The sequence below is a fragment of the Mesoplodon bidens genome (genome assembly GCF_964165515.1).
Source record: "Mesoplodon bidens genome assembly, chromosome: 10".
NCBI lineage: Eukaryota > Metazoa > Chordata > Mammalia > Artiodactyla > Ziphiidae > Mesoplodon > Mesoplodon bidens.
In genome coordinates this window covers 18,583,541-18,611,214 of record NC_138172.1, presented here as the reverse complement: position 1 = coordinate 18,611,214, position 27,674 = coordinate 18,583,541, and the positions used below count along the sequence as shown (strand labels likewise).

Here is a 27,674-nt window from a genome sequence, read left to right as displayed (position 1 = left end):
GCCCTCCCTCCCCTTCCGCCCCCTCGGCTCGGAGCAGGTACCTGGTCGGGCTCTTCTTGTCGCCCATGGTCATGGATGGGCTGTACCCCAGCCCCCCCCCAAAGCCGAAACCGGCGCTGCTCGGAGGAGAAACGCCGTCCGGGGAGTCGTCGCGGACCGGCCCCCCTCCCTCCCCCGCGCCCGCCCTCAGCCGCTGGGGCTCGAGCTCCGGCCGCCGCCGACGCCGCCGCCGCTGCCAGTCTCCGGACGAGACTAGTCCCCACCAGCGCCGCCTCCGCCGAGTGACTGACGAGGGGCGGGGCCGGGCGCCGCGCGTCACGCGCCGGGCGGCCAATGGGAAGGCGGCGGCCGGCGCCGCGAGGGCGGGGGCGGGGCGCGGGGGAGGGCGGGGCGTGGTGGACGTGGGCCGGGCCGTCGGTGTGCGTGCCCGGGAGTGTGTGCGCGCTGGGGGCGCGCGTGCCTGCCGTTGGCCCCACGGCCCGGCGCGGTGGAGCGTGCGAGGCCGGCGGGGCGCACGTGGCCGCGCCCGGGTTCCGGGTCTGGGCTTCGGGCCTCGCGCGGCCGCCCCGTGGGACTGTCGCCGGGCCCCGGGCCCCGAAGCCGCCCCGGGGAAGTAGTTGGGCGCAGTTTGCGCGCGCCGCTGGGGCTTGCAACAGCCGCGACGCTCGCAACGCCTCGAGGCTTGCGTTGCCCCGGGAGCCGGCAGGGCCTCTTTTGGCCCGGGTTCTTCCGCGCCCTTCTGCTCCTTTGCCACGCGGAGCTTTGTATCTGCCTCTCGTGAAGTCCCTGTTTCCAGCCGATACACCGCCCAGAAGCCCTTTCCCAGGCCCCTGACGCCGGAGGGAACTGTGCGGAAAGGGTGTGGCACAACTGAATGTCCCCCAAGGCCCGACACTCAGCTCCTGCTTGAACCCCCGAGAGCCTAAATAGGGCGTTTCCCTAGGGAAGCTACTGTTCAGATCCTGGCAGCCACATGCCAACAGTTTAAGCCTTATGTTTCAGCGCGTTCATCTCCAAAATGAGGCTAATAATCATCCTCCTTAGGTTCTTTGGAAAATTCAGAGGCGTAATGCACGAAAAGCAGGCAGGTCAGTGCCTGGCACTTAGGAAGGACCAACACAAAGTAGTGGGTTAAGAACTATTATAACTGGGCCTGGGTTGTGCACCATTTCCCCTGCTTTAGAAGCTTCTTAGAGGCAAGGAACAAGTAGTAACCTTTACTTTCTGCCCTGCTCCAAGGACGCTTGCCAAATTGACTTGAACGTGACTCAGGCCCCTCTGGTCTTAGGCAATAGGGAATTGTGGTAGGGGGAAAACCACAGATAAGATAAAAGGCTTGGCTGGGCCGAAGCCCTGGGTGGGGTAAGGGACAGGCTCAGGGGATAATGCTAGAAGTTGGGGGGTGGGGATAGGGGTGTGGAGGGAAGATAAGACGGGCCCTCAGCTTCCACTGAGACAGCCCCCCTCCCCCCAGTTTATATGCAAACACAAAGTGGGTTGCTGTCAAGACTGCCCCATAAAAGGGAAGCATTCCAGGGCAGGAGAACAGGGAAGCTCACTTCCCTGAGACAGAGTGCCCAGGGAGCAAGAAGTCCTAGGATCAGTCCACGGATCAGAAGGGAGAGAAGAATTAAAGAGGGAGGGAATGTGTCAACGGATAAGCTTGATAAGCACACTCTGTCCTTTCTAGGCAGGCACACCCTGGAGGGCCAGCACGGACAACACTGTTCAGCCAGGGTCAGCTACCTCCCGCAACCCTCCAGGGAGGAGAGGAGGAAGAGGAGAAGGAAGGCACAGGGCTGAGGGCCAAAGAGGCCAGAGAAAGGCAAGGGGCACGCACACAAGCCATGGCACAGTGCCTGCAGCCTTGGCCTCTGATGTCTGCCTGGCATGCTCCCAGGGTTCTGCCCCTAGCATGAAGGTACTGCGAGAAAAGGGACATTAAGAAATCCCGGCTGGAGGAGTGGCCTTGTGGGAGGGAAACTGGGTAGCTGGGAGCCACAGGTAGTGGGAAGGAGACGGACTTTATTACTATTTACCAAGAGTAACATGCACGAATTGTTTTGCAGCTCCGTGAATTTTTATGTGTATCCACTGCACCTTTGCATGCACCATCTGTATCAAGATACAGAATCTTTTCATCTTTCCGGCGAGTTACTCCTCTCCCTGCAGGTTAGCTTTGTCTGAACACCGTACACATGGGTCACACGGTATGTACTGAAGTGTCTGGCTGGCACCTTTTGCTCAACAAAATATTTGTGATATTCATCCATACGGTTGCCTATCTCAGTAATTCATTTTTGTTTGCTTAAGGGTGTGAAATTCCATTGCCAATACACGGTCATTTAGTTATCCATAGGAGACTGACTTTTTTAGTGTATTTGTGTGTGTGTGTGTTTGACCTGTTTTATCTCTTCAAAAAAAAGAAAAAGTTTAAAAACTGGTTTGAAGAAAAAAGAAGTTCCAGAATAGAGAACTAGTTTCTAGGAACATATCAGACCCACACATCACCATGTGGTTGTAACTGCAGAAGCTCTAAGTTCGTTCACATGTTGGACGTAAATATCTACTGAAAGTCTCCTTGTAGTTACAGGAGCCAGACAAGACTCCTTCATGCTGGAGAACAGCATGACTCTAGGCAGAGCATCAGACTATGATCCTAGAGCGGTGGTTTCAACCTGAGCTGGGTGGGGAACAAATCTTCCTCCACAGCGTAACCTTGAACCAGTGTGGGGTGAAGGGATGAGTGGGAGTTGACAGAGAGCTGCCTTGCTGCTCCACTGTTTCCTATCTTGAACTTCCACTTCATATTTCATTGGAAGGAAGGGTTCTACTGCTTTAAAGACTGTTAGAAGCCCGTGGTTTTAGAACAGACGCTGGTTAGAAGCACTCCCCAAGAAATGTCTGGTGTAAATGATTCCATGGATACACAGGGCAGATAAAAACACCACACTTGGACATTTTGCCTCCTTCCCTCTCATTCACTCCACTTCAGTCACACGGGCTCTTCCAGGAACAGGTCGTGCTCCCACCAAAGGGCCTTTGCACTTGCTGTTCCCTGTGCTTGGAATGCTCTTTTCCCAGATAACCACATTTTCAGCTGCCTTACCTCCTTCCGGTCTTTGCTCAAAAGTCACATTCTCTGTGAGGTTTTTCCTGGTCACCAAATCTAAAAGTACCGTCCACCAGCTCCCTGTGTGTCCCTTAACTGCCTTTCTTTATCCTGCTTTGCACTTATCACCGTCTGACATACCATGCTGTTTGCTAATCTTGTTTAGCAGATCTTTACCCAGTAGGATAGAAGCTCTGTAACGGCAAGGAGTTTTTTTTTCTCTTTTTCTCCTCACCACACCACACCCCCCTCCAAAACACACACACTGTGATATATAAATGCCTAGAACAGTGCCTGGTAAACATGCATCGAAGAGGATTTCTTTCATTTAACAGTAATTTATTGCACAGCAACTCCATGCCTTGCCCCATGCCAGGGATGGGAAGATCAGATAAGCAAGATAGACTTAATTCCTGATCTTTTGGAGTTTACATTCTACTTCAGCAGGCAGACTTCATCAGAGTAATTAATGATGATTGTGACAAATGCTACAAAGTACGGGAAGCAAGGCAAGATTGCCTAGGAGAAGAGAAAGGAAGAGCATTCAGGGATGTGGGGCTTTGGAGGAGACAGAGGTGAGCAGCTGTGCCAGGAGCCCTGTGAGAGAGGAGAGATGGGGCCAGCGAGGTAGCCCCTGGCTATGCCCTGTACAGCAGGGTGGGCTGAGATGGGAGCGGGGTCTTTATCCTGAGTACCATGGAAACCACTGATGAGTTTACCAAGACTCTCTGTCTGCCTGGGACTGTCTTTGGTTTGCCTTCATGAATGAGGGACTGGGAGAGGAAGACCCCTTAGAGCAGGGAGGCAGGGGGAGGACCTTTAGATTAGCTTGGGAGTTGGACAGAGAAGGGCATTTCGAAAAGAGCTTCCCCCGCTTTCTTACACTCCAGAAAGAAGCAAAACCTACTGGTGCCTGTCAAAGGAAGGGTCTGGAATGTTATCAACTCAGTTTCCTCCTGCCTTTACATTTGCGAGTTCTACTCCAGGCAGAAAACCTAAACACTAAGACTGGGGCTCTGAACTTTAGCAACACCCAATAAGGATATTACGCATAAGTGAGAGGGAAAAAAAGCCTTTCTCCAGATACCTTAGGGCTTACTCCGCCCCATCCATGTTACACCTTCCTATGGTCTGAGTCCAAACTGTGGTTTGGGGGGAGGTTTTCACCAACCTGCAGTGAAATGAGAAAACTAAAGGGGAAATGTATGAATACTTTCCTACGCTCAAGTAAATTACCAATTAGTTGGTTCTCAGCAAAGACTATTTTTTATTCTGAGATTATGTCCTTCCAAGTTTTTTCTTTTCTTGTAGGGTTGGGTAACTTAAATCCTCCTTTTTAAATGGAGTGTTGGCAATAGTAGACGGTACTTGCCTTGCTTAAAATGTCCTCAGTTGACCAAATCACAAGTGGACAATTCTCTGTTGGCTTCCTAACTCCCTCTCCTCATCAATTTTATTCTTGATGTTTTAAGTGTACCAAGATCTAAATAATTTTAATGAAACTTCTCAAGATGGTGTTATTGAGAGGAACAGTAAGGAAAAAACAGTATCACTTAGTAACTAAAAGAGTCACCCACGAAGGACGGAAGCTAGGAAGGTTAAGATTTTGATCGTAATTGCAAAGATTTAATGCCCTAATTTGCACTGAATGTTCCTTCAGTGGTTTAAGAGAGAACATTGTTTCTTGAAGCATCTAACTACCTGGAGTATCTTAGGAACTGGGGAAAACCTAGCTCATTTCACTGAAAAACTCAGGCCTGTGCTGATATCACTGGCGACATCTGTGGAGCTGTTACTGAAGACAGGATTAACTTCTAAAGAAGCAGCCCCGGAGTAAGAAAGAAGTGGAGCTTCCCTGACCGTCTGTGTTTGAACCTTAACCAGATTTTGCAATGAGCCACCCTGTCACCTGTGCACGTGCTCATCAGAGATAGGAAGTTTTATTGATCTGCTTCTTGCGCAAGTAGGAAATATCACAAGTCACGTTTTCCCTGGGTTATGCCTCACACCATTTACAAAAATTAATTCAAAATAGATCAGAGGGCTTCCCTGGTGGCACAATGATTAAGAATCCACCTGCCAATGCAGAGGACACAGGTTCGAGCCCCGGTCCGGGAAGATCCCACATGCTGTGGTGCAACTAAGCCCGTGCACCACAACTACTGAGCCTGTGCTCTAGAGCCTGTGAGCCACAACTACTGAACCTGCATGCCACAACTACTGAAGCCCGCACGCCTAGAGGCTGTGCTCTGAAACAGAAGCCACTGCAACGAGAAGCCTGCACACTGCATCCAAGAGTAGCCCCCACTCGCCGCAACTAGAGAAAGCCCATGTGCAGCAATGAAGATGCAATGCAGCCGTTAATAAATAAATAAATAAATAAACAAAATAGATCAGAGACCTAAGTGTAAAACCTAAAACTATAAAACTTCCAGAAGAAAATATAGAAGAAACCTTTGTGGCTTTGGATAGAGCAAGATTTCTTAGATATGATACCAAAAAAACCACATGACCCATAAAAGAAAAAGTTGGTAGCTGGACTTCATCAAAATTAAAAACTTCTGCTCTTTGAAAGACACTTTAGAAAATGAAAAACAAGTCAAAGACTGGGAGAAAATATTTGCAAAACACATAGTTGATAAAGGAATTGTATCCAGGATACATGAAGAACTTTTAGGATACAATTAAAAAACAAGCAACCTGGGCTTCCCTGGTGGCGCAGTGGTTGAGAGTCCGCCTGCCGATGCAGGGGACATGGGTTCGTGCCCTGGTCCGGGAAGATCCCACATGCCACAGAGCGGCTGGGCCCGTGAGCCATGGCCGCTGAGCCTGCACGTCCGGAGCCAGAGGCCCGTGTACCGCAAAAAAACAAACAAACAAAAAAAAACAAGCAACCTAAAGAAACATGAGGAAAAGATCTGAATGGACATTTTGTCAAAAAAGAGGTATGAATGGTTAATAAGCACATGAAGAGACACTCTACATCATTATTCATTAGGGACATGCAAATTAAGCCACAGTGAGATACCACTGCACATTCGAATGGCTTAAATCAAAAAATCCTGACATTCCCAAGTGCCGGGGAAGACATGGAGCCGCCTTCAAACACCACCAGTGGGAGTGCAATATGGTATGATTCCTCTGCAACAACGGTTTGACAGTTTCTTACAAAGTTAAACATACACTTACCATATGAGCCAGCAATCCCACTTCTAGAAATTTACAAAGGGAAATAAAGACATATGTTCACACAAAAACCTGTACTCAGATATTTATTCATCATCACCAAAATCTGGAAACAGCCCAAATGTCTTTCAGCTGGTGAATGGGAAACAAAGAGTGGTAGGTACCCCTACACCATGGAATACCACTCAGCCAGGAAAAGGAATAAACTATTGACACATCTGTGCAGCCCTGGTGAATCTCAAATGCATTAAACTAAGTGAAAGAAGCCGCCTCCAAAGGTCCCACAGGGTGTGATTCAATTCATGTGACATTCTGGAAAAGGCAAAACGACAGGGATGGAGAACAGATCAGTGGTTGCCAGGGGTCAGGGGTGGAAGGAGGATGTGACTACAAAGGGAGGAGCAGCAAAAAGGGAATTGGGGGAGTGACGGAAGCAGTTTACATCTCGACTGTTCAGGTGCTGACAAGACAAAACGAATTTGTCAAAATTCAGACCGAGTCACCCCAAAGAGCAAATTTCACTGTACATAAATTATGCCTCAACAAATCTGACACTTGATCGTTTTGGATTGAAAAGGTCCCAAAGCCTCTACATGCTACATTGCCTGCTCCCTTCATAGTACTAACCAAAGAGCTAGCATTTTGTAGTTCTGCTGTGCACCTAACACTGTGGGTAACCCTGTGCTTTCCTGGGTGTTCTTTTCAGTAATTCACTCAGTTACTCAGGCCATAATCCCTGGAGTCATCCGTGACTCTTCACTTTGCCTTATACCCTACCTCCCATCCGTCAGCAAATCCTTTGTACTTAACCTTCAGTATATCCTGAACCTGACCACTCCTCATCCTCTCTGTTGCTTTCACTCCAGTCCAAGCTGGGATCACCTTCCCGCCTCCTAACTGGCTCCCTACTTCCCCTCTTGCTCCTGGTACCTGTTAGGATAGGTTAGGTTAGGTTATGGTTACAGCTCCCAAATCTTCATGATTTATCCTGACAAAGGTTGATTTCTTGCTGAAGTGATGTGCCCACTGCAGGCCAGCTGCAGCTCTTTTCCGTCTCCTCCCCCTGCAACCCAGGCTTCACCTCCAACACTACTGGTTGCCGACACAGAGGAAAAAGGAACTCTGGAGGGTCTTGTACTGGCAACTGAGTGCTTGCCATGGAAATGACACTCATGGACTTCTGCCGCCAGCTCACTGGTCAGTTGGCAACAGGAAGTGCAGCCCACCATGTGCCCGAGAGGTGCAGGAAATATTTGGAGATCAGCTTGGCGACTACCATGATTCCTTAAAGTCTCTTCTCCAAACAGCAACCAGAGGATCCTTCTAAGATGTAGATGACAAAGTCACTCCCCTTGCTGAAAATCCTCTAATGACTTCTCATGACACTTTGGTTAAAATCCAGAATCTTTTTTTTTTTCCTCTAACATTTTCCTTCTGTCTTTACATTTAATATTCTTTATTATGTCAATATAAAATGTATCAAGGATGTTGATCTTTTCTTCTTAATCAATTTTGAGATGACAAAGTAAATGTTCTGTTTTTATTCCAACCTCACAGTACATAAAAAATTAATAAATCATACATTTTCCTGAGAGATTCATGAGCTAAATGGAATTAATAGCTAAACATTACATATAATGCTTAGAGGTTATAAAATCCAGAATCCTTTTTTATTTTCAGCTGCGTCATGTGGCTTGTGGGATCTTAGTTCCCTGACCAGGGATCAAACCTGCGCCCTCGGTAGTGAAAGTGCAGAGTCCTAACCACTGGACCGCCAGGGAACTCCCTAAAATCCAGAATCTTGACCCTAGTCTTTAAGGCCCGCTGACTTCATCCACTCCCAATTCAGCTCCAGGCACACGGGCCTCTTGCAGTTTCCTGCCAAGTGCAGCCACCTCTTAGGGCCTTTCTACCTATTCTTCCCCCAGATATTCCCATGGCTCCATGTCTCTCATGGTTCAGGTGGCTGCTAAATGCCCCCTCCTCAGAGAGGACCTCTCTGACTAAGCCATCTTACATGGTATCACCCCCAGTCAGTGCCATCCGCTCATCCTGCTTTATTTTTCTTTACATCCTTATCATGATTTGGCACTGCATGGTGCACTGTTTTTGCCTGGCTCTCCCACTACAATTTAATTTCTCTCAGGACGATGGCTTTGCTTCCTTTCATTCTGTGTCCTCAGTGCCTAGAACAGTGTAGGAAATGTTCCTACACATAGCAGGAGCTCAAAAATTATTGATGGAATGAATGAAGCACTTTTACATGTTACCCCAGTGAAACTGCAAATGATCCAGTGAGGCAAGAACTATTATGACCCTATTTGATAGATGAAGAAACTGAGTCAGTGATGTGCCCAGAGCCAGGGACAGGGTTTGGATTCAAACTCGGCATCTGACTCTCTGACTCCATCCCTTCATCTCTGCTTCTAGAGCACACCTTGCATTGAACAAGAACCAGCCGGTTTTGGAGGGAGCCTGAGGAAGGTGGACAGATGTGGAAGTTCAAGTGGTCTTTTTTTTTTTTTTTTTTTTTTTAGTGGTCTTTTTTGATAGAGCATCCCGGGGTCCTCTTAAAGACAAGTAGGTTTTCTGCCCCTTGCACACCTAGTTAATGGCCCCACGTTACTGTGAGTTCTGGCCAAAGCAGACAAGCCACACGTGCCAGAACCCAGGGACTGAATGATACACATCGGCACTGCTGCAGTTTGGGCCTTGGAAATATGCAGAGTGGGAGCCTCCCTAAGATGGGTGTGATTTCCTTCATTGATTCAACAATATCTGCTGATGCCTTGGGCCCAGAAACTGCTTCCCCAGCAGCTCGTTCTTCATGCTTGAATTTCCACCCTTAGAATCACAGTCACAGAATTTTGAGGATGCAAAGGAAAATCAAGACAATCCACCTAGTTCTGTCTTTTTAGGTCAGAGGCAAAAACCTGGGGATGTGGAGATTGTGGAGGGTTTCACCCACACTGTACCCTTGGTCCTCACAGCCACCCTCATGTGAGTTACCATCCTCCTCCTCAGGATGAAGATGCTCGCTGAGGGTCAGGCAGGCCACAGACCCATGAGCAGGTTTTAAATTGGAGCTTCAAATCCTGCTTCTCTGAGAGCGGGTTCTCTCTAGTAAACCACAAAAGAAATCCCCTAAACCCAAACACCCTGGGATACAGTAATGAAGAATTAGGTTAAGAAAGAGGCTCCCCCAAAGAATGTCTAATGGTGGGGTTTCTTTACACGTTGTCATGGACTGAATTGTGTCCCCTGCTCAGATTCATATGTTAAGCCCTAACTCCCAATTCCTCAGAATGTGACTATTTGGACAGAGGGCTTTTAAAGCAGTGATTAACCTAAAATGAGCCCGTTAGTGTGGGAACTCATCCAATCTGACCGGTGTCCTTATAAGAAGAGGACGAGACATTGGGGATGCACGTGCACTGAGAAAAGATCATGTGGGGACACAGCAGGAGGTGGCTGTCTGCAAGCCAAGGAGAGAGGCCTCAGGAGAAACCAAACCGGCAGACATCTTGATCATGGACTTCTAGCCTCCAGCACTGTGAGACAATAAATTTCTGTTGTTTTAAGCCACCCTGTCTGTGGTATTTTGTTACAGCAGCCCAAGCAGACTAATAAAGTGTCATGAGTTTGTAGGTAGCTAAAGAGAGGCCACCGTGGGATCATGATAACCAACATACGTGGAGCGCTTACAGGCGAGGTGCTGAACAATTTAGGTTAGCTCAGTGAACGCTAACAATAATCCTGTGAGATGGGTTCTATGATGATGTCTCTTTTTTTTTTGCAGTACGCGGGACTCTCACTGTTGTGGCCTCTCCCGTTGCGGAACACAGGCTCTGGACGCGCAGGCTCAGCGGCCATGGCGCACGGGCCCAGCAGCTCTGTGGCATGTGGGATCTTCCCGGACCAGGGCACAAACCCGTGTCCCCTGCAGCGGTAGGCGGACTCTCAACCACTGTGCCACCAGGGAAGCCCCGATGCCTCTTTTATAAACAGGAAATGAAGACAAAAGTCACTTGCCCTGAGCTGCATATTTGGAAAGTGGCAGGGCTGAGATGTGAACCCAGGCAGCCTGAGTCTAGTTACCATCATTCCCATCTTCCGGATGAGGAAACTGAGACTCAGAAACCTGTCCAGGGCTTCCCTGGTGGCGCAGTGGTTGAGAGTCCGCCTGCCGATGCACGGGGCGCGGGTTCGTGCCCCGGTCCGGGAAGATCCCACATGCCGTGGAGCGGCTGGGCCCATGCACCACGGCCGCTGAGCCTGCGCGTCCGGAGCCTGTGCTCCGCAACGGGAGAGGCCACAACAGTGAGAGGCCCGTGTACCAAAAAAAAAAAAAAAGAAACCTGTCCGACTTCCCACAGCCAGGGCATGGCAGAACCAGAATTCCAAGTTCTCTGTACTTTATCACAAACTGAATCCCTGGAACTCAAGAATCCTGAAAGTCATTCACTGGAGGGAGAGTAGGGACCCACCTGGAAGGGTCAGGGCAAAAACGTTTGGTCTCACCAAATGCATCTGCAAAGGAGAGGTGTCTGATACAGAAGTGTGGGCCACATGAAGGGTGAGGAGAGATGATAAGATTGAGCCAGAATCTGGGCAGGCGAGGAGGAAGGGATGTACAAAACGCCAGGGCTTTAAGGAGCACCGTCTCTCACCTCCTCTTCGAGTCCTCACCTCCCCGTGGCTACTGCCCACAGACAGAGCTGTGGAAACTGGCCCCAGGTCACACCCCCAGGAAGGCAGCTGGCAGGATTCATTCAGCTCTCCCTGGCTCCAACGTCTACCCTCGTCTTACTTTTAGCTTTAGATTTGACAGCTGTTTACGAGGCACCTACCATGTGCCAGCTTCCAGGTGCTGACAACCCCTGGGAAGGGGAGGCCACGGCGGGCCTGGGCCGCTGGAACACACGGGCTGGGAGAAATGGGCCATAAGCAGATAATGACAGCAGGGTGGGGAGGGCAGCAGTGGCCAGGTGATTGTAAAGGTCCCTCTGTGTTCTTCTGTCTCCTGGCGTTTTCCTCTTTCCCAAGCAGTTAATTCTCTGTCTGAAGAAGCAACGTGACACAGTACAAGCAAATAAGGCCTGTCAGTCTCTGCCTCTCACGTTCCCTAATTCTAAACTCTCCACATTCCCACAGGGGAGCTTAGGGGAAGTAAGGAATAAGCAAATGTTTGGAAGAAGAAAGCAGATGGAAGTGCTTTTTTGAGACAAGAAAACTTCCCAGGTGCTGAGGGAGGGAGAGATGGCAAGGAGGTAATGAGATGGAGAGGGCAAGGGCCAGAGAGCAGGGGTGTCCGTCCACAAACCCGCAGGAAGGTGGCAAGACCTCAGAGCAGGCAGAGGGGTGCCTACACGGGAACAGCAAAAGCCACCTTGTAGAGATTCCAGGGACCCAGCATGGAGTGGGCATTGCCAAGATGACTCCTGGACTGGAAGGGGCCATGAACAGAAAACCAGGGTTGTCTCTATGGCAACCTGTGATGAACAGATGCCCTGAGACCAGGCAGACAACGTCCCTCAGCACCCTGACACTTGGATACAATGCCGGAGAGTCTAGAACTTGGATACAATGCCAGAGAAAGGGGAAGCACCAAATGGACCAAGATTGAGTTGGGATGGGGGTTCAAAATAAAAATCAAGGGGAGAGATGAAAATAAGGCAGGCTATTTCTGGCATGCCTGAAATTCACACATGCTATGTTGTATGAGTGGCAAGCCGAGGTGCATAAGAATCTACTGGCCAACCAGGATTGTCCAGGGAGACAAGTCAGGGAGGACATCCCAGGTCCACGGAACCACGCATGCAGTGACACTTGGCTCGTGGACCATAAAAATCAGTGGGCTAGAACTTAGAGCATGTGTGGAGTGGTGGAAGTGAGAGTTCAGAGAGGTAAGCACCATCTCGAAGCATCTTAGAAACCATGTGGATTGGATGGATTTCATCTTGAAGACAAGGGGACTGTCGACACATTTTAATCCAGGAAGTTGCTGGATTGGTACTGAGTTTTAAAAATCTCGTTGGGAGCAATATAGATGGTGGTGGCTTGAGTCAAACTGAGAAAGGGGGCAGAAAACCAGTAAAATGGCAAAGAACTGAAAAGAACAAGGAGAAGGTAAATGGAAAGAAAACACGAAAGATTTTCAATAGTAGAATCTCCTGGATGTAATTCCTGATCGCACTTTTGGGGGTGAGGCAGGGTGAGGAGGCAGGGATGATGTCCAGGTTTCGGACTTGGGTGAATGAGTCAATCATGGTGCTATTAACAGAGGTAGAGTCCTAGGAGGGGAGGCTGTTTGGAGGAGGAGAAAATGAGTTGAGTTGTAGATACGATGAATTTGATGTGTCACTTAGGATACTTTTGGCTGCAAATAACAAAAAAAAAACAAAACAAAAAAACCATACAATGAGAAAATGTGTTATTTAACATAGCTGGAAGCCCCTGTCCCAGTAAGATACAATCAGCTGGTCATTAAGAACCCAGATTCCCTCCTCCTCTTGTTGGATTCAACCTACCCCTCACGGTTGCTGATGGCTGTCACCACTCCAGTATTACAGGGCACAACATCATCTAGAAGAAGAAAAGGAACCATTTTTCATGTGTCTATTAAAGAGGGGGAATAACCCCTTATTGCTAGACATTCCCAGCAATCTCTCCTGGCAGCATCAGGTCATGCGCCCACTCCTTAAGCAATCACGGACTTTCGTAAAATATCAGGAATGGAATGAGTCCACCATCACCACCTCTACAAGGTGACTGTGGCACATGCAAATGGAGAAATCTTGGGAACAGCTGGAAACGTGGAGCACAGGACAGATTTTGGCTATATTTTGAAGCTATCATAGAGGGGCTATGAGAGGAAGGCTGTAGGTGAACCTCTACAGGGACGGGGCAGATAGAAGAAACAGGGGCCAAACACAGAGCTCCAGGGAACACACCTATTTAGGGGGCTACCTGGGGAAGATAAATAGCAGTGTGGTTGTTGAGAATTTGACTCTGGATTCAAACAAACCTAGATGGGAATTCCAGTCCAGCTACTTATCAGCTATGTGACCTGGGGTGAGGATTGCTTCATCGCTCAGAGCCTTACTTTCCTTGTCTGTAAAGTGGAACCACTAAGTCCTACCTCCCAGAGTTGCTGTGAGGAGTTGACAAGAAAATGCACACAGAGCCTGCATGACCTCAGCACACGGCAGCTGCTGGTAGCCACTGGTGGAAAAGAAAACAGCCTAGGGAGGGTCTGAGAGGGAGTGACAGGGAAAGCTGGAGTATAACCAGGATGGGATGGTGTCATTGAAGGCTCAGGGTGAGAGGATTTCAAGGAGGAAAGAGTGGGCAATTATGTCATCTGCTGAAGAGAGGTCGGGTCAGAAGTGGACTGAAAAATGCCCTCTGGATTTAGCAATTAGAAGGTCACTGGTACCCTTGACAAGAGCACTTTGAATGGAGTGCTGGGGGTGGAAGCCAGGAAGCAGGGGGTCAGCAGCCAAGACCAGAATTCAAGCTGCCTGGCTGCCAACATCAGCGCCCTTTCCGCTATGCCAGGAGCTGCTTGGTTCTGAAAATTCCCGTTTTTTTTTAAGTCTTGCCTCAAAAATATTCATTCAGAGAGCAGTAAACAGTAGGATTCCACAATCTGTGAATGAAACGGCCCCTCTTCATCTTTTTTTATTTTTTTGTGGATCAAGCGAAGGTGGTTGTTTCCTTTCATTAGAAATATGTTGCATCCTTTTGGAGGGTTTGTGTTTACATTACCATTTTATTGCTATATGGTTCTTTTTTATATAACATATTTTGCAACCGTAAAAACAAACAAACCCCAAACAACATATGTGCTTTGCATTAAATTCAAAAAGTTCAAACCCCTCTCACTCTGCACATTTTTGAGGCAAAGTGTGGGACTTGGAAAACCCTAGAAGAACCATGCAATTTGGCAAGTCCTCCATTAATAAATGATAGCAGTTGCTTTTGAGACTGATTTGGTCATACGGATCATGTTTGTCAGGGCTGTCATTTAAAGCCTAATATTTTTCCCGTTGCAGAATGGCTCCAAGTAATCCAAACGAGGGCAGCGGCTAAGCACGGTCAATTTCATGACCTCCTTCCTGCTACCCACCTCCCCCCCTCCTGGCTATTTCAACTCCCCAGTGGATGATCCCTCATCCCTAGCAACAACTGCAGCTGCTACTGTTTCTTGACTCTAGCGAGGAAAATGGGCTCGGGGCCAAGTCTACTGTCCAGGGCTCCCCGTGGAAGATGCTAGAAGAACACTGCACACTCTCTCATCATCAGTGACCCAAGTTCATCACCTCTGCTGAACATCTGGATTGCTACACAGTGAGTTCAAAGGTCCAGCGTGTGGGTCTGCACCTGGCCTGGCTGTTTAAACGGAGCTGACCTCAAACCAAACACCGGGCCTCCGTGCTGTTATTTATGCGGAGGATTGGGTGCCAAATATAAATATTAACTTCGGCATCTTCTCCCTACAGGCCTTTGCGACTAAAAAATACATATTAACCGTCTACTGTGCAGAAAAAGCCACCCAACTCTTCTCTGACTCCTGATCTCTTTTCCCAAGCAGGCTGCTCTCCTTTTTGACCACCGCTTTGTTCACTTGAATAATACAAGGCTCCTTTCCAGCGTGGAGCCCACTGTAGCCTCGTGCATTTCAAGTCATCAGGGATGGGCATGCTGCAGAGGTGATCTTTCCCATCCCATCTCCCGGCGGGAGAGGCTGCGAGCGAGCACCGTGCTATTAAGACCTCTCAGAATTCATTGCCAGGGCTGGGAGTGCAGTCAGGAAGCGCAGGGCAAAAGGGGGCCTTCAAATGGAAGTCGGTTCTTAATTCTCAGCAGCTCTGAGACCGTCCCCCTCTTTGAAGTCAGCCGAGGAAGATGGATGAGCGTGTATGGAGGGTGTGGCTGAGAGCAGCGGGGGGCAGAACAGGTGTAGCAGTTTAAGGAAAAGGGAGACCATGCGATCCCTGGGAACAGGAAGGGACCTAGTTTTCCTGTTTCTAGAGAAAGGCCTGAAGAGAGAGAGCACGGTTTAATTTCTACCAACATTTCTTAACAAGTTGGTTGTAATTATCATTCAGTGGAATGAGTGCTGGAGGACAGGGGCATGCACAAAATAGTACCGGGTAAAGAGAACAAAAGATTCTAACGTTCACTCGGATACTTAAAAGTTTCACAGGGAAACGAGTGTTTGAATGGGATCCTGCGGTTGTTCCTTCACTCAGCAGATATTTATGAGCCCTCCTGTGTGCAAGCACCATACTGGGCACTAGGCAGAGGACAAGCAAGGTTGCTTCCATCATGGAGCCGTCTCTTTCATGAAGCTACACTGCATGCCTATTGGGTGCCAGGCCCTGGGAGATGCCCTCTTGGAGATAACAGTCGGTTGAAACAGATGAGACAGTCAGACGAGTCATTTAAAAAATGCGCCATGGGTGTTATGATCGGGGAAAAACAGGGAGCTATGGGGTGATAAGAAGGGAACTCAGTCTAGTTCAATGGCTCTCAACGGGGGTGGTGGGACGATTTTGTCCCCCAGAGAATATTTTGTCGTCTCTGGACGTGTTTTCCTTGCTGCAGCTGTGGGGGAAGGGAGCTCCTGGCATCGAGCAGGCAGAGGCCAGGGATGCCGCTCAACATCCTGCAATGCCCAGGACGGCCCACAGCAAAGAGCTATCCAACCCTAGATGTTGACAGTGCCGAAGATGAGAAACTCTGGTTTAGTCCTAGGCTCAGGGGATGCTTTGGGAAAGAAGTGCAGTTTGATGTGAGAAGCAGAGGATGTTAGGAGCTCAGAATGCTGGGGAATGGGGGTCTGGCACCTAATCAGAGGACACAGCAGAGGGAAAGAGGAGTCCCCGGGAGGTCGAGCTGAGGATGCAGGGAAGGTGGAGGGGAGACGGTAGGAGACGAAACACAAAATCCAGTCTGTTCCCAGAGTGACTAGAGGGTCTTCTGTGCCATGTTTTAAAGTGTGGACTTTATTTGGAGGGCATGATGGGCTGATACAGTCTCCCCACCCATCCACCTCTCACACACACATTTATCCGCTTGGAAAATTTCAAATCCAACAATCTGATTCAATTTGCTTTTAGAAAATCCACTCTAACAGCAATGCAGATGATTGGGAAGGGAAGAGATCCGAGGTGCATGAGAGGCTTTTGCGATACAGAGATGATGAACAGAGGCCATGGCCGTGAACATGAGGAAGCTGCCACAGACTCCTGAGAATAGAGACATTCTTATACTTGGTGGTGATTAACTGGATGTTGGGATAGAAGGAATTGCTGAGGATGACTCTGAGGTTTCCAGCTGAGGGCTAGCGTGAGTGGCGAGGTGTGTCATAGAGGACAAGTGATTTGTAGGGGACATAGTTCAGTTTAGAAATAATGGTGTCTATAGTCCTGAGGGGACGTCCAAGTGGGCACGTTCTGTGCACAGAGAGATAGGTGGATCTGCTGCTGAGGAAACACCTGCACAGGACACACAGATGTGGGGATGACTCGGGCCCGTGGAGGCTTAGAAGTGGAGAAAGCATTCAGGGAAAGCGCCTAGTGAGAGATGAGAAGGAAAAGGCAAAGGGCAGAGTGTCGGGGTTCATCCATGGTTGAAGGGCAGAAAGAGAAGGGGAAATAGAGTGACCAGAGACGCAGAAAGAACAGTGACATCTGCCAAGGAAGGGACTCACTTTAAGAATAAGAAAGTGGTCAAGCTGTCCAATGGATCAAGGGTTCAGCAAGACGTGAAATTAGATGAAGCTGTTGGACACGTCAATCAAGAGGTCATTGGTGACCTTTTCAAGAGCCGTTTCACTATAATGGTGAATGTGGAATTTATTTAAAGACACTTGATTATCCAAATATAGAGGAAGAAAATGGGAATTGAATGTCTTTATATCTGGGCAGAATTTATATAGCAGTCATCTTCCAGACTTGGCAAACTGAAAAGGAGGGTATCAATTAAGCAGCAGAAAATCAGATTCACAATAGGCCAAATCATAAGAACAGTTATTGTATACTAAAATAGAAATTTGGAGGCAAGCATCCCCAGAGTCAGCCTGGCAGCTTAGCAATGTCATTAAGAAGCTGGCCTCTTTCTATTTTTCTGCTCTGTCATCCTCATGCTTATAACCACGTGGTTACAAAATGGCAGCTGTAGCTCCAAGCATCACATTCTCACCTGACAGTACCTGAAGCAGGAAGGAAGACAGCAGGGGCCAAAATGAGGCTCACCCCACACTGCTCTCTCCTTTTACTGGGAGACTTTCCCTTATATCTCACTGGAAACTCAATCACATGCCTTCTCCTGGACCGATTAAGATAAAGGCAAAGGGGACAGCCATAAATGGCTTACATCAATTATGATTCCTCTCCTGGGGCCAGGCACATGGCACATGGCTGCCTGAACAGAATTGGTATTCTATTCACAAGAAAGAAGGGGGGCTGGCAGTTGGGGTGGTAACCAGCAGTGTCTGCCATAGGAAAGCATCCTTTCAGAGGGTGAGCATGGGCCATGGGGAAGCAAACCAGAGAGCTTACAGAATGGGACAAGCCCTTAAGAGAGCTTTGAAAAGAATGATTAAATTTCATAGTTGATATTCACAACAGAGATATGACATCCACCATCTATTTACCAACTTTGAACAGAAGGCTGATTGCTTTGCAAATCATATACTGAGTATCACGAAGATGTAGGTAATAATTATGATGATGCTGGCCATAAAGTATACCTACTGAGTGCTTACTGTGTGCCAGACACTTTACATTCATTATCCCAATTAATCCTCAAAACGTAAGTGAGACAGGTGGATGCTATTAACATTTCCATGCTATAGAGGAGAAAACTGGGCTATATAGCGGTTCAATAACTTGCCAGAGGTTCCTAGTAGCAGCTAACAAAGGGCTGCCTCATCCCGGCATCCACTGACTGCCTCCTTAGATTAAAAAGAAGCCACTGGGAAGTTTTGTTTTATCCCAGACAGAGAAGCAGTTGTGCACAAGAATGGAAAATTTGCTGCCACGAGCGCTGTCTCTCCACCAGTGCCCTGAGTTTTCACTATTTCATTTTTCCACACAACTTTGCAACTAAAGTACGTCCAATGGACGGCCCATTCCTTTCAGCTTTGCGCCCTTGTTGACAAGCTCCCTGGCCTAACATTGCACTTCTGGGGCCTGGAGACTGAGACAGAGAGGCATGCCAACGGCTAAGTGCACGTCATGGTAACCAGAACCTCTTCCTGATGGGAGTAACGACGCGGACAAGGTTTGCGAACTAGGATCAAATTCTGAAAGCGTTCACGTGGAGTACTGGGGGACCTCCAACAAAAGGTGACAAAAACTGTCTCAGGTGTTCAAGGTCTCAACCAGAATTTAGCTTCCCATCTCGAGACGTGAGAAGTACTGGCATTTATGGGTGCTGTGTTCTCGGCCCTGTCCTCACTGTTTTACATGCATTATCTCATGGAAGCTCACAATGAGGTTATGGAGAAGAAACTTACTATCTCTGTTTTACAGATGAGGAAAATGAGGCCTAGAGTGTTTAAGCAGTTTGCTTAAGGTTGTACAGCTAGTTAAGTGGCAGAGAGAAGATCGGAACCCACCCAGATCTGTCTCTTCAGATCGATTGTTTTTTCACCACTATGCATTACTACCAAGGTCATGCCACGTTATAAATAACTTCAGGTATTGAATGAGCCTGGTGGAGGGGCAGGAGGAAGGGGATCTTGAAACTCATCATCTCCCTGTTTCTTTAAAATCCTATCTCTGTTCCAAATATATTCCAGTGTGTATATTTCAGGATGAGCACACATGCCTAACTTAAATCATGGCAGCATGTTGGAAAGGCATCTTAACAGTATCTAGAAACAGAAGTAAAGAGGGCATAAATACTATATGTAACCCTTTAGCTGTGCCTGTAGTGTCCTGGGGGTTGGGTGGAAGGACTTTCAGATTCCTCAGAAAGAAAAGAGCTCTAAGGCAAGCCAGCCTCTCTCGGGGTTAACACTGGCCAGCTCTAAGGCTGGGACCAGTTGTTTTGCTAACTGAGTTTTCAGTTTCTTTCCCCACCATTCCCAAGACTACCCACTGTGGCTTGGATTAGGGTTGTGGGTGGAGAGACCAGCTGGGAAGTGTCAAGGAGATGACCCCGCCTTCCCACCAGCATGTGAAAACTCAGTTCTAGGCACCAATGTCAACCCCTCTCTCCCTTGAGAAAAAAATTTGGATTCCTCTTACCAATACAGAGATTAGAGGTATTATCCAGAAATGGCATCATCACAAATCATAATCCAAACCTAAAGCAGGGGGGATCTGAAACAATGTTAAATCCATTCAAGGCTGCCTCTGGACCACAGTGCACCCACATGGTGCCCTAGCATGTGAATTAGAGTAGGGCACCTCTCCCTCTAAGCAATACAGCCAGCCTGGTGCTAGGGTACATGACTTGATGAGTGGAGAGCAGCCTGGATTTTAGCCCTCACTGTGCAAAGCACAATAAAAAATGACGGCCCTGATCCAGGTCTTGTCTCGGATTCCCTGGAATGTTTTCCAGTGGTTAAAAGCAGAAAGCTGGGGGACACCTTCTCACCCAGCTTAAAGGGGAAGGAAGAGAATTCGGAGGACTCTTTTCCTGTTGTTGAATTACTTAAATCCTGCAGCTCAGCCTGGAAAGACTCAATTAAGAAGAGTTGTAGGAAAACCTCAGAACCGTGAAAGGTGCAAAGCCATGTTCAAAAAGCTTTCAAAACCTGTTAGCACAGAACAACTTTGTTTAGTTCACAAAATTGGCATTGATTCAGCCAACACCTCTCCTCTTAGCTTCATCTCTCAGCCTCATTCACAACTCTTCCTGTCCCAGGAGGAAGGCAAAGACAGTGTTTCAGAGGACAGGGCTATAGATTTAGGTTTAGAATCGACCATACTTCTTTGGAGCTATGTGACCTTGGGCAACTTACTGAACTTCTCTGAACTCCACTTTCCTTATAGGGTTATCATAGCAAATAAATGGGATAATGATGTATAAAGCACTTTGCATTACGTTAGGCTCTTGGAAAATGGACAATACATAATAGCTATTATTAACCTAAGCAGTGCTAGAAGAATGCAGGAGTGCTCAGCCCATCTGACCCTGCTTTTCTTGCCTAAACACTCAGATGGGTTAAGACCAGCATGGTAAGGACTATTAGAGGTACACATGACTGGAAGTTGGCATGAAAAACTTTTTTTTTTAAACTTATTGAGCATCTTTATATAAGGCACTGAGCTAAGTATGGTGGTGAAGACAAAGATGAGAAAACCCCTCTACCCTTAAAAAGTATGCAGATTGGTAAGAAAAGAAGTAGCAAAGAGGCATCTGCTATTACCAGTTCAGAAAAAATTCTGGAGGCATCATTTTCTCCCTGCCCTATCCACCACCTGGAGGAGCCAGGCCTTCATGTCTTGTGATCCCGACTCATCCTGGGTACAGCTGATTGGACCAGAACTAGACACGTGACCACACCAAGCCAATCAAATTCTCTCCTGGGAATTTAAAATTGAGTGGATCAGAATTCAGACTCAGGATGGAGTTCATCATGATGGTTATGGGTACAGAACTCACAGTGATGTAAACTCAAGGCCAACGGAATTCTCAGCCTTGCGCACACCAACTAGTAAGCAGAGAATTCCACGTAAAGCAATGATGGGAGGCCAGGCGGCTCCAAAAAGAGACAGAGGCAGTAGCCCTTTTGGATTCTTAATGGCATTTCAGTGCCTTTGAGGCTCAGCTATCCTTTCTTCAATAGGGTTTCATGAGTCTTCTCTTCCGATAAACCCCTTTTCACCTGAGCAATCAACACTCCCTGGTTCCACAGAAGGGCTAAGTGTGTGGGACCCACTGATTAGATATAAAAAGCTGCCAAAGGTCATTCAGATATGACTCCTTTAATCAAAATAACTGCCTCTTGAAAGCCTGATTAGATTAACTATTTGGATTCAATCCAAACAACTGTTTGGCAATTGATCCCATTTGGACAGATCCAGGAAAACAGGAGTATCCTCCCCTCTTACTCAGAGCACCACAATGTTATGTGACGGCAGACCATTAGGAAGAGTTCCTTGAAAAACGCATACTTCTGGGGAAATAAAATTCCAAAAGTTGTAGATAAAAGAAAAGTGCAGTTAAAGCTCTTTCAGGCTCTTTTAGGCCTGCCTTGCGATGTCTAGAGGGGGGCAACTGCTTGCTTTCAGGTCTTGGGCTTGTAGGTATGTACTTGTTTTCATGGCTGACTTAAGAGACAGTTTATGCCAGCACCACCCAGCTGTGTAGAAGACAGGAACAGCTGGCCATCAGTCCAAATGCAGTGTCCATCCAAAACACCTTTTTAGAAAGCATAAACACAATTACTTTCATCCAAGCACACTTTCTAAATATTCTGGGCTTGCTGGTACATTAGCAACATTATTTTGCCATGGCTAAAGCCTCTAAAATTTAATTCAGGGAAGTCTGTGAAAGGGATATTGCATTTGAGGAATATGTATATTGCCTGTACATCAATTGGCATCTTGAGACGGCTCTGGGGCACAGAGGTCAAAGCTTAGTGATGCATGGAGTTGTCGTCCTAATGGTACATATTGATTAGTCGCCTCAGAAACAACCAGGAGGCACTCAGTCTTTCTCCAGCCAGACGCCAGGCTCCCAAAGAAGGAGTGTCTTTCCCAGAGAGCCTTGAAAAACAATGCATGGAACACTCAAGCCTGCAGTACAGAGAGGCACTGAGATAGTGAATGAGTGCTTCAGTGGGGTAAGTGGAAAATGATAAATAGCATCGTGAAACATCTGCATAGCTATGATACCTGATAGGAAAGTACTCAAAACCAATAAATATCATATCCATATAATTACATTAGTTTTCTATTGCTGCCCAAATTACCCCAAACTAAGTAACTGAAAATAACACAAATTTATTATCCCATACCTCTGTAAATCCAAAGTCCCAGTTGGCTGGACTGGTTTCTCCGTTCTGGGTTTCACAAGGCCAAAATGAAGGTGTCAGCAGGGCTGCATTCCCTCCTGGAGACATCCTGGATAAACTGCTTCCAAGCTCGTTCAGGTTTTTGGCTGAATTCAGTTCCTGACGGATGTAGGGCTGAGGTACCTACCGCTTCCTTGCTGGCTGTCAGCTGGGAGCTGGTCTTTGCCCCTAGAGGCTGCCCACATTCATTCTCATGCTGGTCACATTGTCCCCTCCAGCAATGGCGGGGTCCCTCTCACACTTCAAATCTCTCCAACTTCGACTTCTGCTAAATCCCTCCTACCTGCAGCCAGAGAAAGGTCTCTGCTTTTCAGGGTTCATGTGATTCAACTGGGCCCACTGGATCATCCAGGATAATTTCTCTATTTTAAAGTTTGTAACCTTAATTACATTTGCAATGGTCTTTTGCCATGTGTCCTAACATATTCACAGGTTCCAGGGCTTAGAATGTGGACATTTTGGGGGTCCTACTATTTGACACGTGTGTGTGTGTGTGTGTGTGTGTGTGTGTGTGTTCTTTCATATCCTGAAAAGCAGAGTTACAGCTGGAGCAACACGGTGGGGTCTGCACCACAATCTAACTGAGCAAAATGCATCGGATGGTGTTATTAGTCACCTATTGCTGCATAACAAATTACCCCCAAATTTAGCAGCTTAATACAACAAGACTTCATTATCCCACAAATCACACGCAGCTCAGCTGAGTGTCCCTCGATCCCTCACGAGGTTGCCGTCAAGCCGTTTGCCGGGGCTACAGTTTCATATGAAGACCTGACTTGGGGGTTAAAGGTCCAGTTCAAGTTTACTCACAAGTTGGCAGGCCTCAGCAGACTCACCTCCAAGTTCACCCAGATGGTTGTTGGCAGGCCTCTACTCCCACCACATGGGTCTCTCCATAGGCTGTCTGAGTGTCTTCCCAACATGGCAGCTGATGATCTGAACGAGAGCCAGAGCCAGAGAGTGAACATACCAAGAGGGAGTGAGAGAGCCTGAAATGGAAGCTGCAATCTACTTTTTTTTAAAAAAACCATCTTAACCGTTTCTAAGGGTGCAGTTCAGTAGTGTCAAGTATATTCACATTGTTGTGCATCAGATCTCCAAAACGTTTTCATCTTACAAAACTGACACTCTATCCTCATGGAAGAGCTCCCTATTTCCTACTCCCCTCAGCCCGAGGCAGCCACTGTTCTACTTGAATTTGACTGCTCTAAGGACCTCATATAAGTGGAACTGACAGTTATTTGGTTTTTGTGACTAGATTATTTCCCTTAATCTAGGAGGTCTTCAAGTTCATCCGTGTTGTAGTATGTGATAGGATTTCCTTCTTTTTAAGGCTGAGTAATATTCCAATGTATGTACATACGTCATTTTCTTTATCCATTCATCCATCAATAGGCATCTGGGTTGCTTCTACCCCTTGGCTATTCTGAACAGTGCAGCTGTGAACATGAGTGTGCAAATATCTCTTCAAGACTCTGCTTCCGGGCCTCCCTGGTGGCGCAGTGGTTGGGAGTCCGCCTGCCGATGCAGGGGATACGGGTTCGTGCCCCGGTCTGGGGGGATCCCATATGCCGCGGAGCGGCTGGGCCCGTGAGCCATGGCCGCTGGGCCTGCGCGTCGGGAGCCTGTGCTCCGCAACGGGAGAGGCCACAGCAGTGAGAGGCCCGTGTACCGCAAAAAGAAAAAAAAAAAAAAAGACTCTGCTTCCAATTCTTTTGGATATATACCTAAAAGTGGGATTGCTGGATCAGACAGTACTTCTAGTTTTCATTTTTGAGGACCTTCCATACTGTTTTCCCCAGCAGCTACACAAGTGAATATTCCTACCAAAAGTGCGTATGGGTTCCAATTTCTCCACATCCTCACCATCACATGTTATTTTCTCTGTGTGTGTGTGTTGTGTGTGTCTGTTTATAGTGACCATCCTGATAGGTGTGAGGTGAAATCTCATTGTGGTTTTGATTTGCATTTCTCTAATGATGTTGCATTTCTCTAGTGATGTTGAGTATCTTTTCATATGCTTATTGGTCATTTGTATATGTTCTTTGGATGGAAGCTACATTCTTTTAGAAACCTAAAATCAGAAACAACATCCCATCAATTCTGTTGTATTCTATTTCTTGGAAGGGAGTAAATAAGCCCAGTTCACACTCAAGGGGATCAGAACACCAAAAGCAGGGACCACGGGGGCCATGTTAGAGGCTGCTAACCACAGATGGAGTCTCCAGGGTCCATGAGGAAGGGCGGCTCAGGCTTGCAGTGCACCAAGGAGCTCTTCCTAAACTTCGATTTTGATAAGAATCGTTTGGGGAGTTTATTAAAAAACAGATTCCTAGGTTCCTACCCTGGAGGTACTACATCAGTGGATTTGGGGTTGGGCCTAGGAATCTGTTTTTTTAAGCAAACTTCCAGGGAGTTTTTTTAAAGATATAATTCACATGCCATAAAATTCACCCTTTTAAAGTATACAGTTCAGTGGTTTTTAATATAGTCACAAATTTGTGCAACCATCACCGAGAATATTTCATCACCCGATAAAGAAACCCCTACTCATCAGCAGTCCCACTGCATTCCTCTCTCCCTCCAAACCCCTGACAACCACTGATCAACCTTCTGTCTCTATGTATTTGCCTATTCTGGAAAGTTCACATAAATGAATTACACAGTGTATCGCCTTTTGCATCTGGCTTTTTTCACTCTGCATAATGTTTTCAAGGTTTATCCATGTTGTAGCAGGTAGCCATACGCCATTTCTTTTTATGGCTGAATGATATTCTATTGTAACGGATACACCACATTTTATTGATCCATTCATTCGCTGAAGGACCCAAGAGATGCTTATCAGAAGGGAAGTTTGAGAAAGGCTGCCAACTAAGTTTTACAGGGAGATCCAAAGCAGTTTGGATGTCTCAGATGCTCATAAAAATGCAGATTTCTAGACCCAACCCAAATCTCCTGTGTTAGAATCAGAGGAGGGCCTAGAGATCTGTATTTGAAACCAGCTTTTCAAGATTCTTTTGCACAATGAAACTCAGACTTAGAGCAGAAGTGAGGTGCGGTGGGGAGCAGGAAAAGCAATATTCCCTACAAGAACGCTGTTCCCAAGGGGCACCTTTTCAACAGTTTTTAAAGGTAATGTGATGAGATGAAAGCTCATCACTGAGCAATATCACTATGATGAAAAGACCTAAACAGAAGCTTCATGAACACAAAATCCTGAGACACACACCGGAGGTAGTCAAAGATGAGGCCTCTTACTATTTTTCTCATTTTCCGGTTTACCCCCGGTAGACCCTGCCCTCTGGCCAGGCCTCAACCCCAGACCAGTTTCCTCTGATATAAGAATTTAACTAAATAGGTGTCACGTCATAGATTCTTAGAGCCGAGAACTTAGGAGCTTATCTTGTTCAATGGCTCCAAACACAGGTGATCGTCCAATCCGCTTTCAGGATTCTTTTAAAACTCCTTCTTTACAACACTCCTCTCCCCTCCCAAGCTGTCTAGATTCGGTAACTCTAGGATCTTGAAATCTGTGGCTTTACAAAGCTCTCCAGGTGTATCTGATGGTCAGCCAGCTTCGATAACCACTGGTCCAACACCCTCAATTTTTCAGAGCAGGAAACTGACTCAGCATCAGACAACTGCAGGAAAGAACATTCCCTCCAATTTAGGCCTCCTAAATCCTCATCAATATTCTTTCAGACCTGCGTTGTCAAAATGTCTAATCGTTGGAGTAAAGACCACATGGAACTTGTTTGTTGATGCTGGGGTACAAGTCTGTACACAAACAGACCGTCAGGATTTCACTCAGTCCTTGATGTTGTTATGTTAACTGGTCGAGGACATGAAATTGTGAAAGAATGAATGATGGATGAAATGGTCACTACCAACTTAATACCCTTTGGAATCAGCAGCCGTTAGTATTTCAGTTCCAGCTATATCTCCTGGTGGTTTGATTATCACTAAGATGTAGAAATTAGAAAACTTGGACTTCAGCCGTATCATCAGTATGGATAAAATGCTCACTCGCATATATTTATCATAAACCTGGAAGTAACAACTTTCCAGCTCAGTGGTTCTCCAATCTTACTGTGTATTAGAATCACCTGGGAGAGTTTAAAAATAGACCCTTGCCCAGTCCCACCCTCAAGACCTCAAGAAACAGAATCTAGGTCCAGAGCCCGGGGTCATATATCTTTAAATAAAGCTCCCCAAATTATTCCGATGCATGGCCAGGGTTGATAACCACAAGTCTAGCTCCCTGGATGTCTAATAAAATGAAAATAATTAGAAAACTTTAAAGTTTCATATCATATTCCTGAAAAACATTTTCACCCTGAATGGGCTCATGAAGGATCTCATTCTGTGCTCCTACAGCCGAGGAATTATAATCAGTAACATTTGTGCGCTGCTTTATAATTTACTAAGTACTTTCACATACATTTCACCACCCAGTTATGATTATTTATTAAGTGTCTATCATACCTTTTCTGCTAGAAATTTAAGGATTCTCCTGCCCATTCTAAAAAGGACTCCATTAATGAGGCTTTTCTTTTTAGAATTTTAAATAAGCCAAAGGAAAAAATGTCAGAAGCAGAGTAGAAATCTTTTCCACTGGAAAACTGCACTGTATGTGATGACACTGGGACTCGAACATTATGTGTTGAGATTGTGCTAAATTCAGCCTCGGAGGTTCACAGACCCTGGGAGTTAAAATGATAATGAGAAAGGAACCAGGGGGAAAAAGTGAGTCCTGGACCAGGGCTTTTCAAAGTCTAAATGCATATGAATCAACTGCGGATCTTGTTAAAATGCAGATTCTGTTTCGATAGGTCTCAGGTTGGATTTGAGATTCTGCATTGTTAAAAGGCTCCCGGGTGACACCAGTGCTGCTGGTCTACAGATCACAGTTTGAGTGGAAAGATTCTAGCACTAGGGACAGGCAGTTGGAAAGGGGTCAGGAGATCTGTACCCGCACCCCTACCCCACGTTCTGCCACAAAGTTACCAAGAGACTTTGGAGAGGTCACTTCACCCCTCAAATTCTTAGACTTCTCATCCATAAAATTGGGCTGGGACACTGGTCTCGATCAAAGACGACAAATACTTAACACTTGTGACTGCTTTTCCAGATGCTGTGGAAAGACGGGAAGACCCTGGAGGCGGGATGGACACGATTTCCAGTCCTCCCGCCCAGAGAATTCAGGTGAGATCTGCAGGAAGACCCTAGTTAACTGTAAGTTGTCACACCTTGCAAACTGTGACCCAGTAACTTTTTCACATGGATCTGACTGTCAAAGCAATTAGGTTTAGCGAGTCATACTTGGTAGCGATA

General features: G+C 47.0%; 1 protein-coding gene and 1 long non-coding RNA gene across 2 annotated transcripts in view; both read right to left on the bottom strand.

Moving 5' to 3' along the window:
* Nucleotides 1–149, bottom strand: part of RYBP (RING1 and YY1 binding protein) — a 72,457-nt gene extending 72,308 nt beyond the window's left edge. The window contains exon 1 of the mRNA XM_081245564.1: nucleotides 42–149. Coding sequence (XP_081101690.1) covers nucleotides 42–73 — 32 coding nt within the window. The 5' untranslated portion in view covers nucleotides 74–149. The remainder of the gene's footprint in view (nucleotides 1–41) is intronic.
* A 6,440-nt stretch (nucleotides 150–6,589) lies between these two features.
* LOC308623334 lies at nucleotides 6,590–22,656 on the bottom strand. The gene is made up of 3 exons (XR_014016807.1): nucleotides 22,284–22,656; nucleotides 12,829–12,883; nucleotides 6,590–6,610 (listed from the first exon to the last, which is right to left on the bottom strand). It is a non-coding gene; the product is annotated as an uncharacterized lncRNA (long non-coding RNA).
* Nucleotides 22,657–27,674: the final 5,018 nt, after the last annotated feature.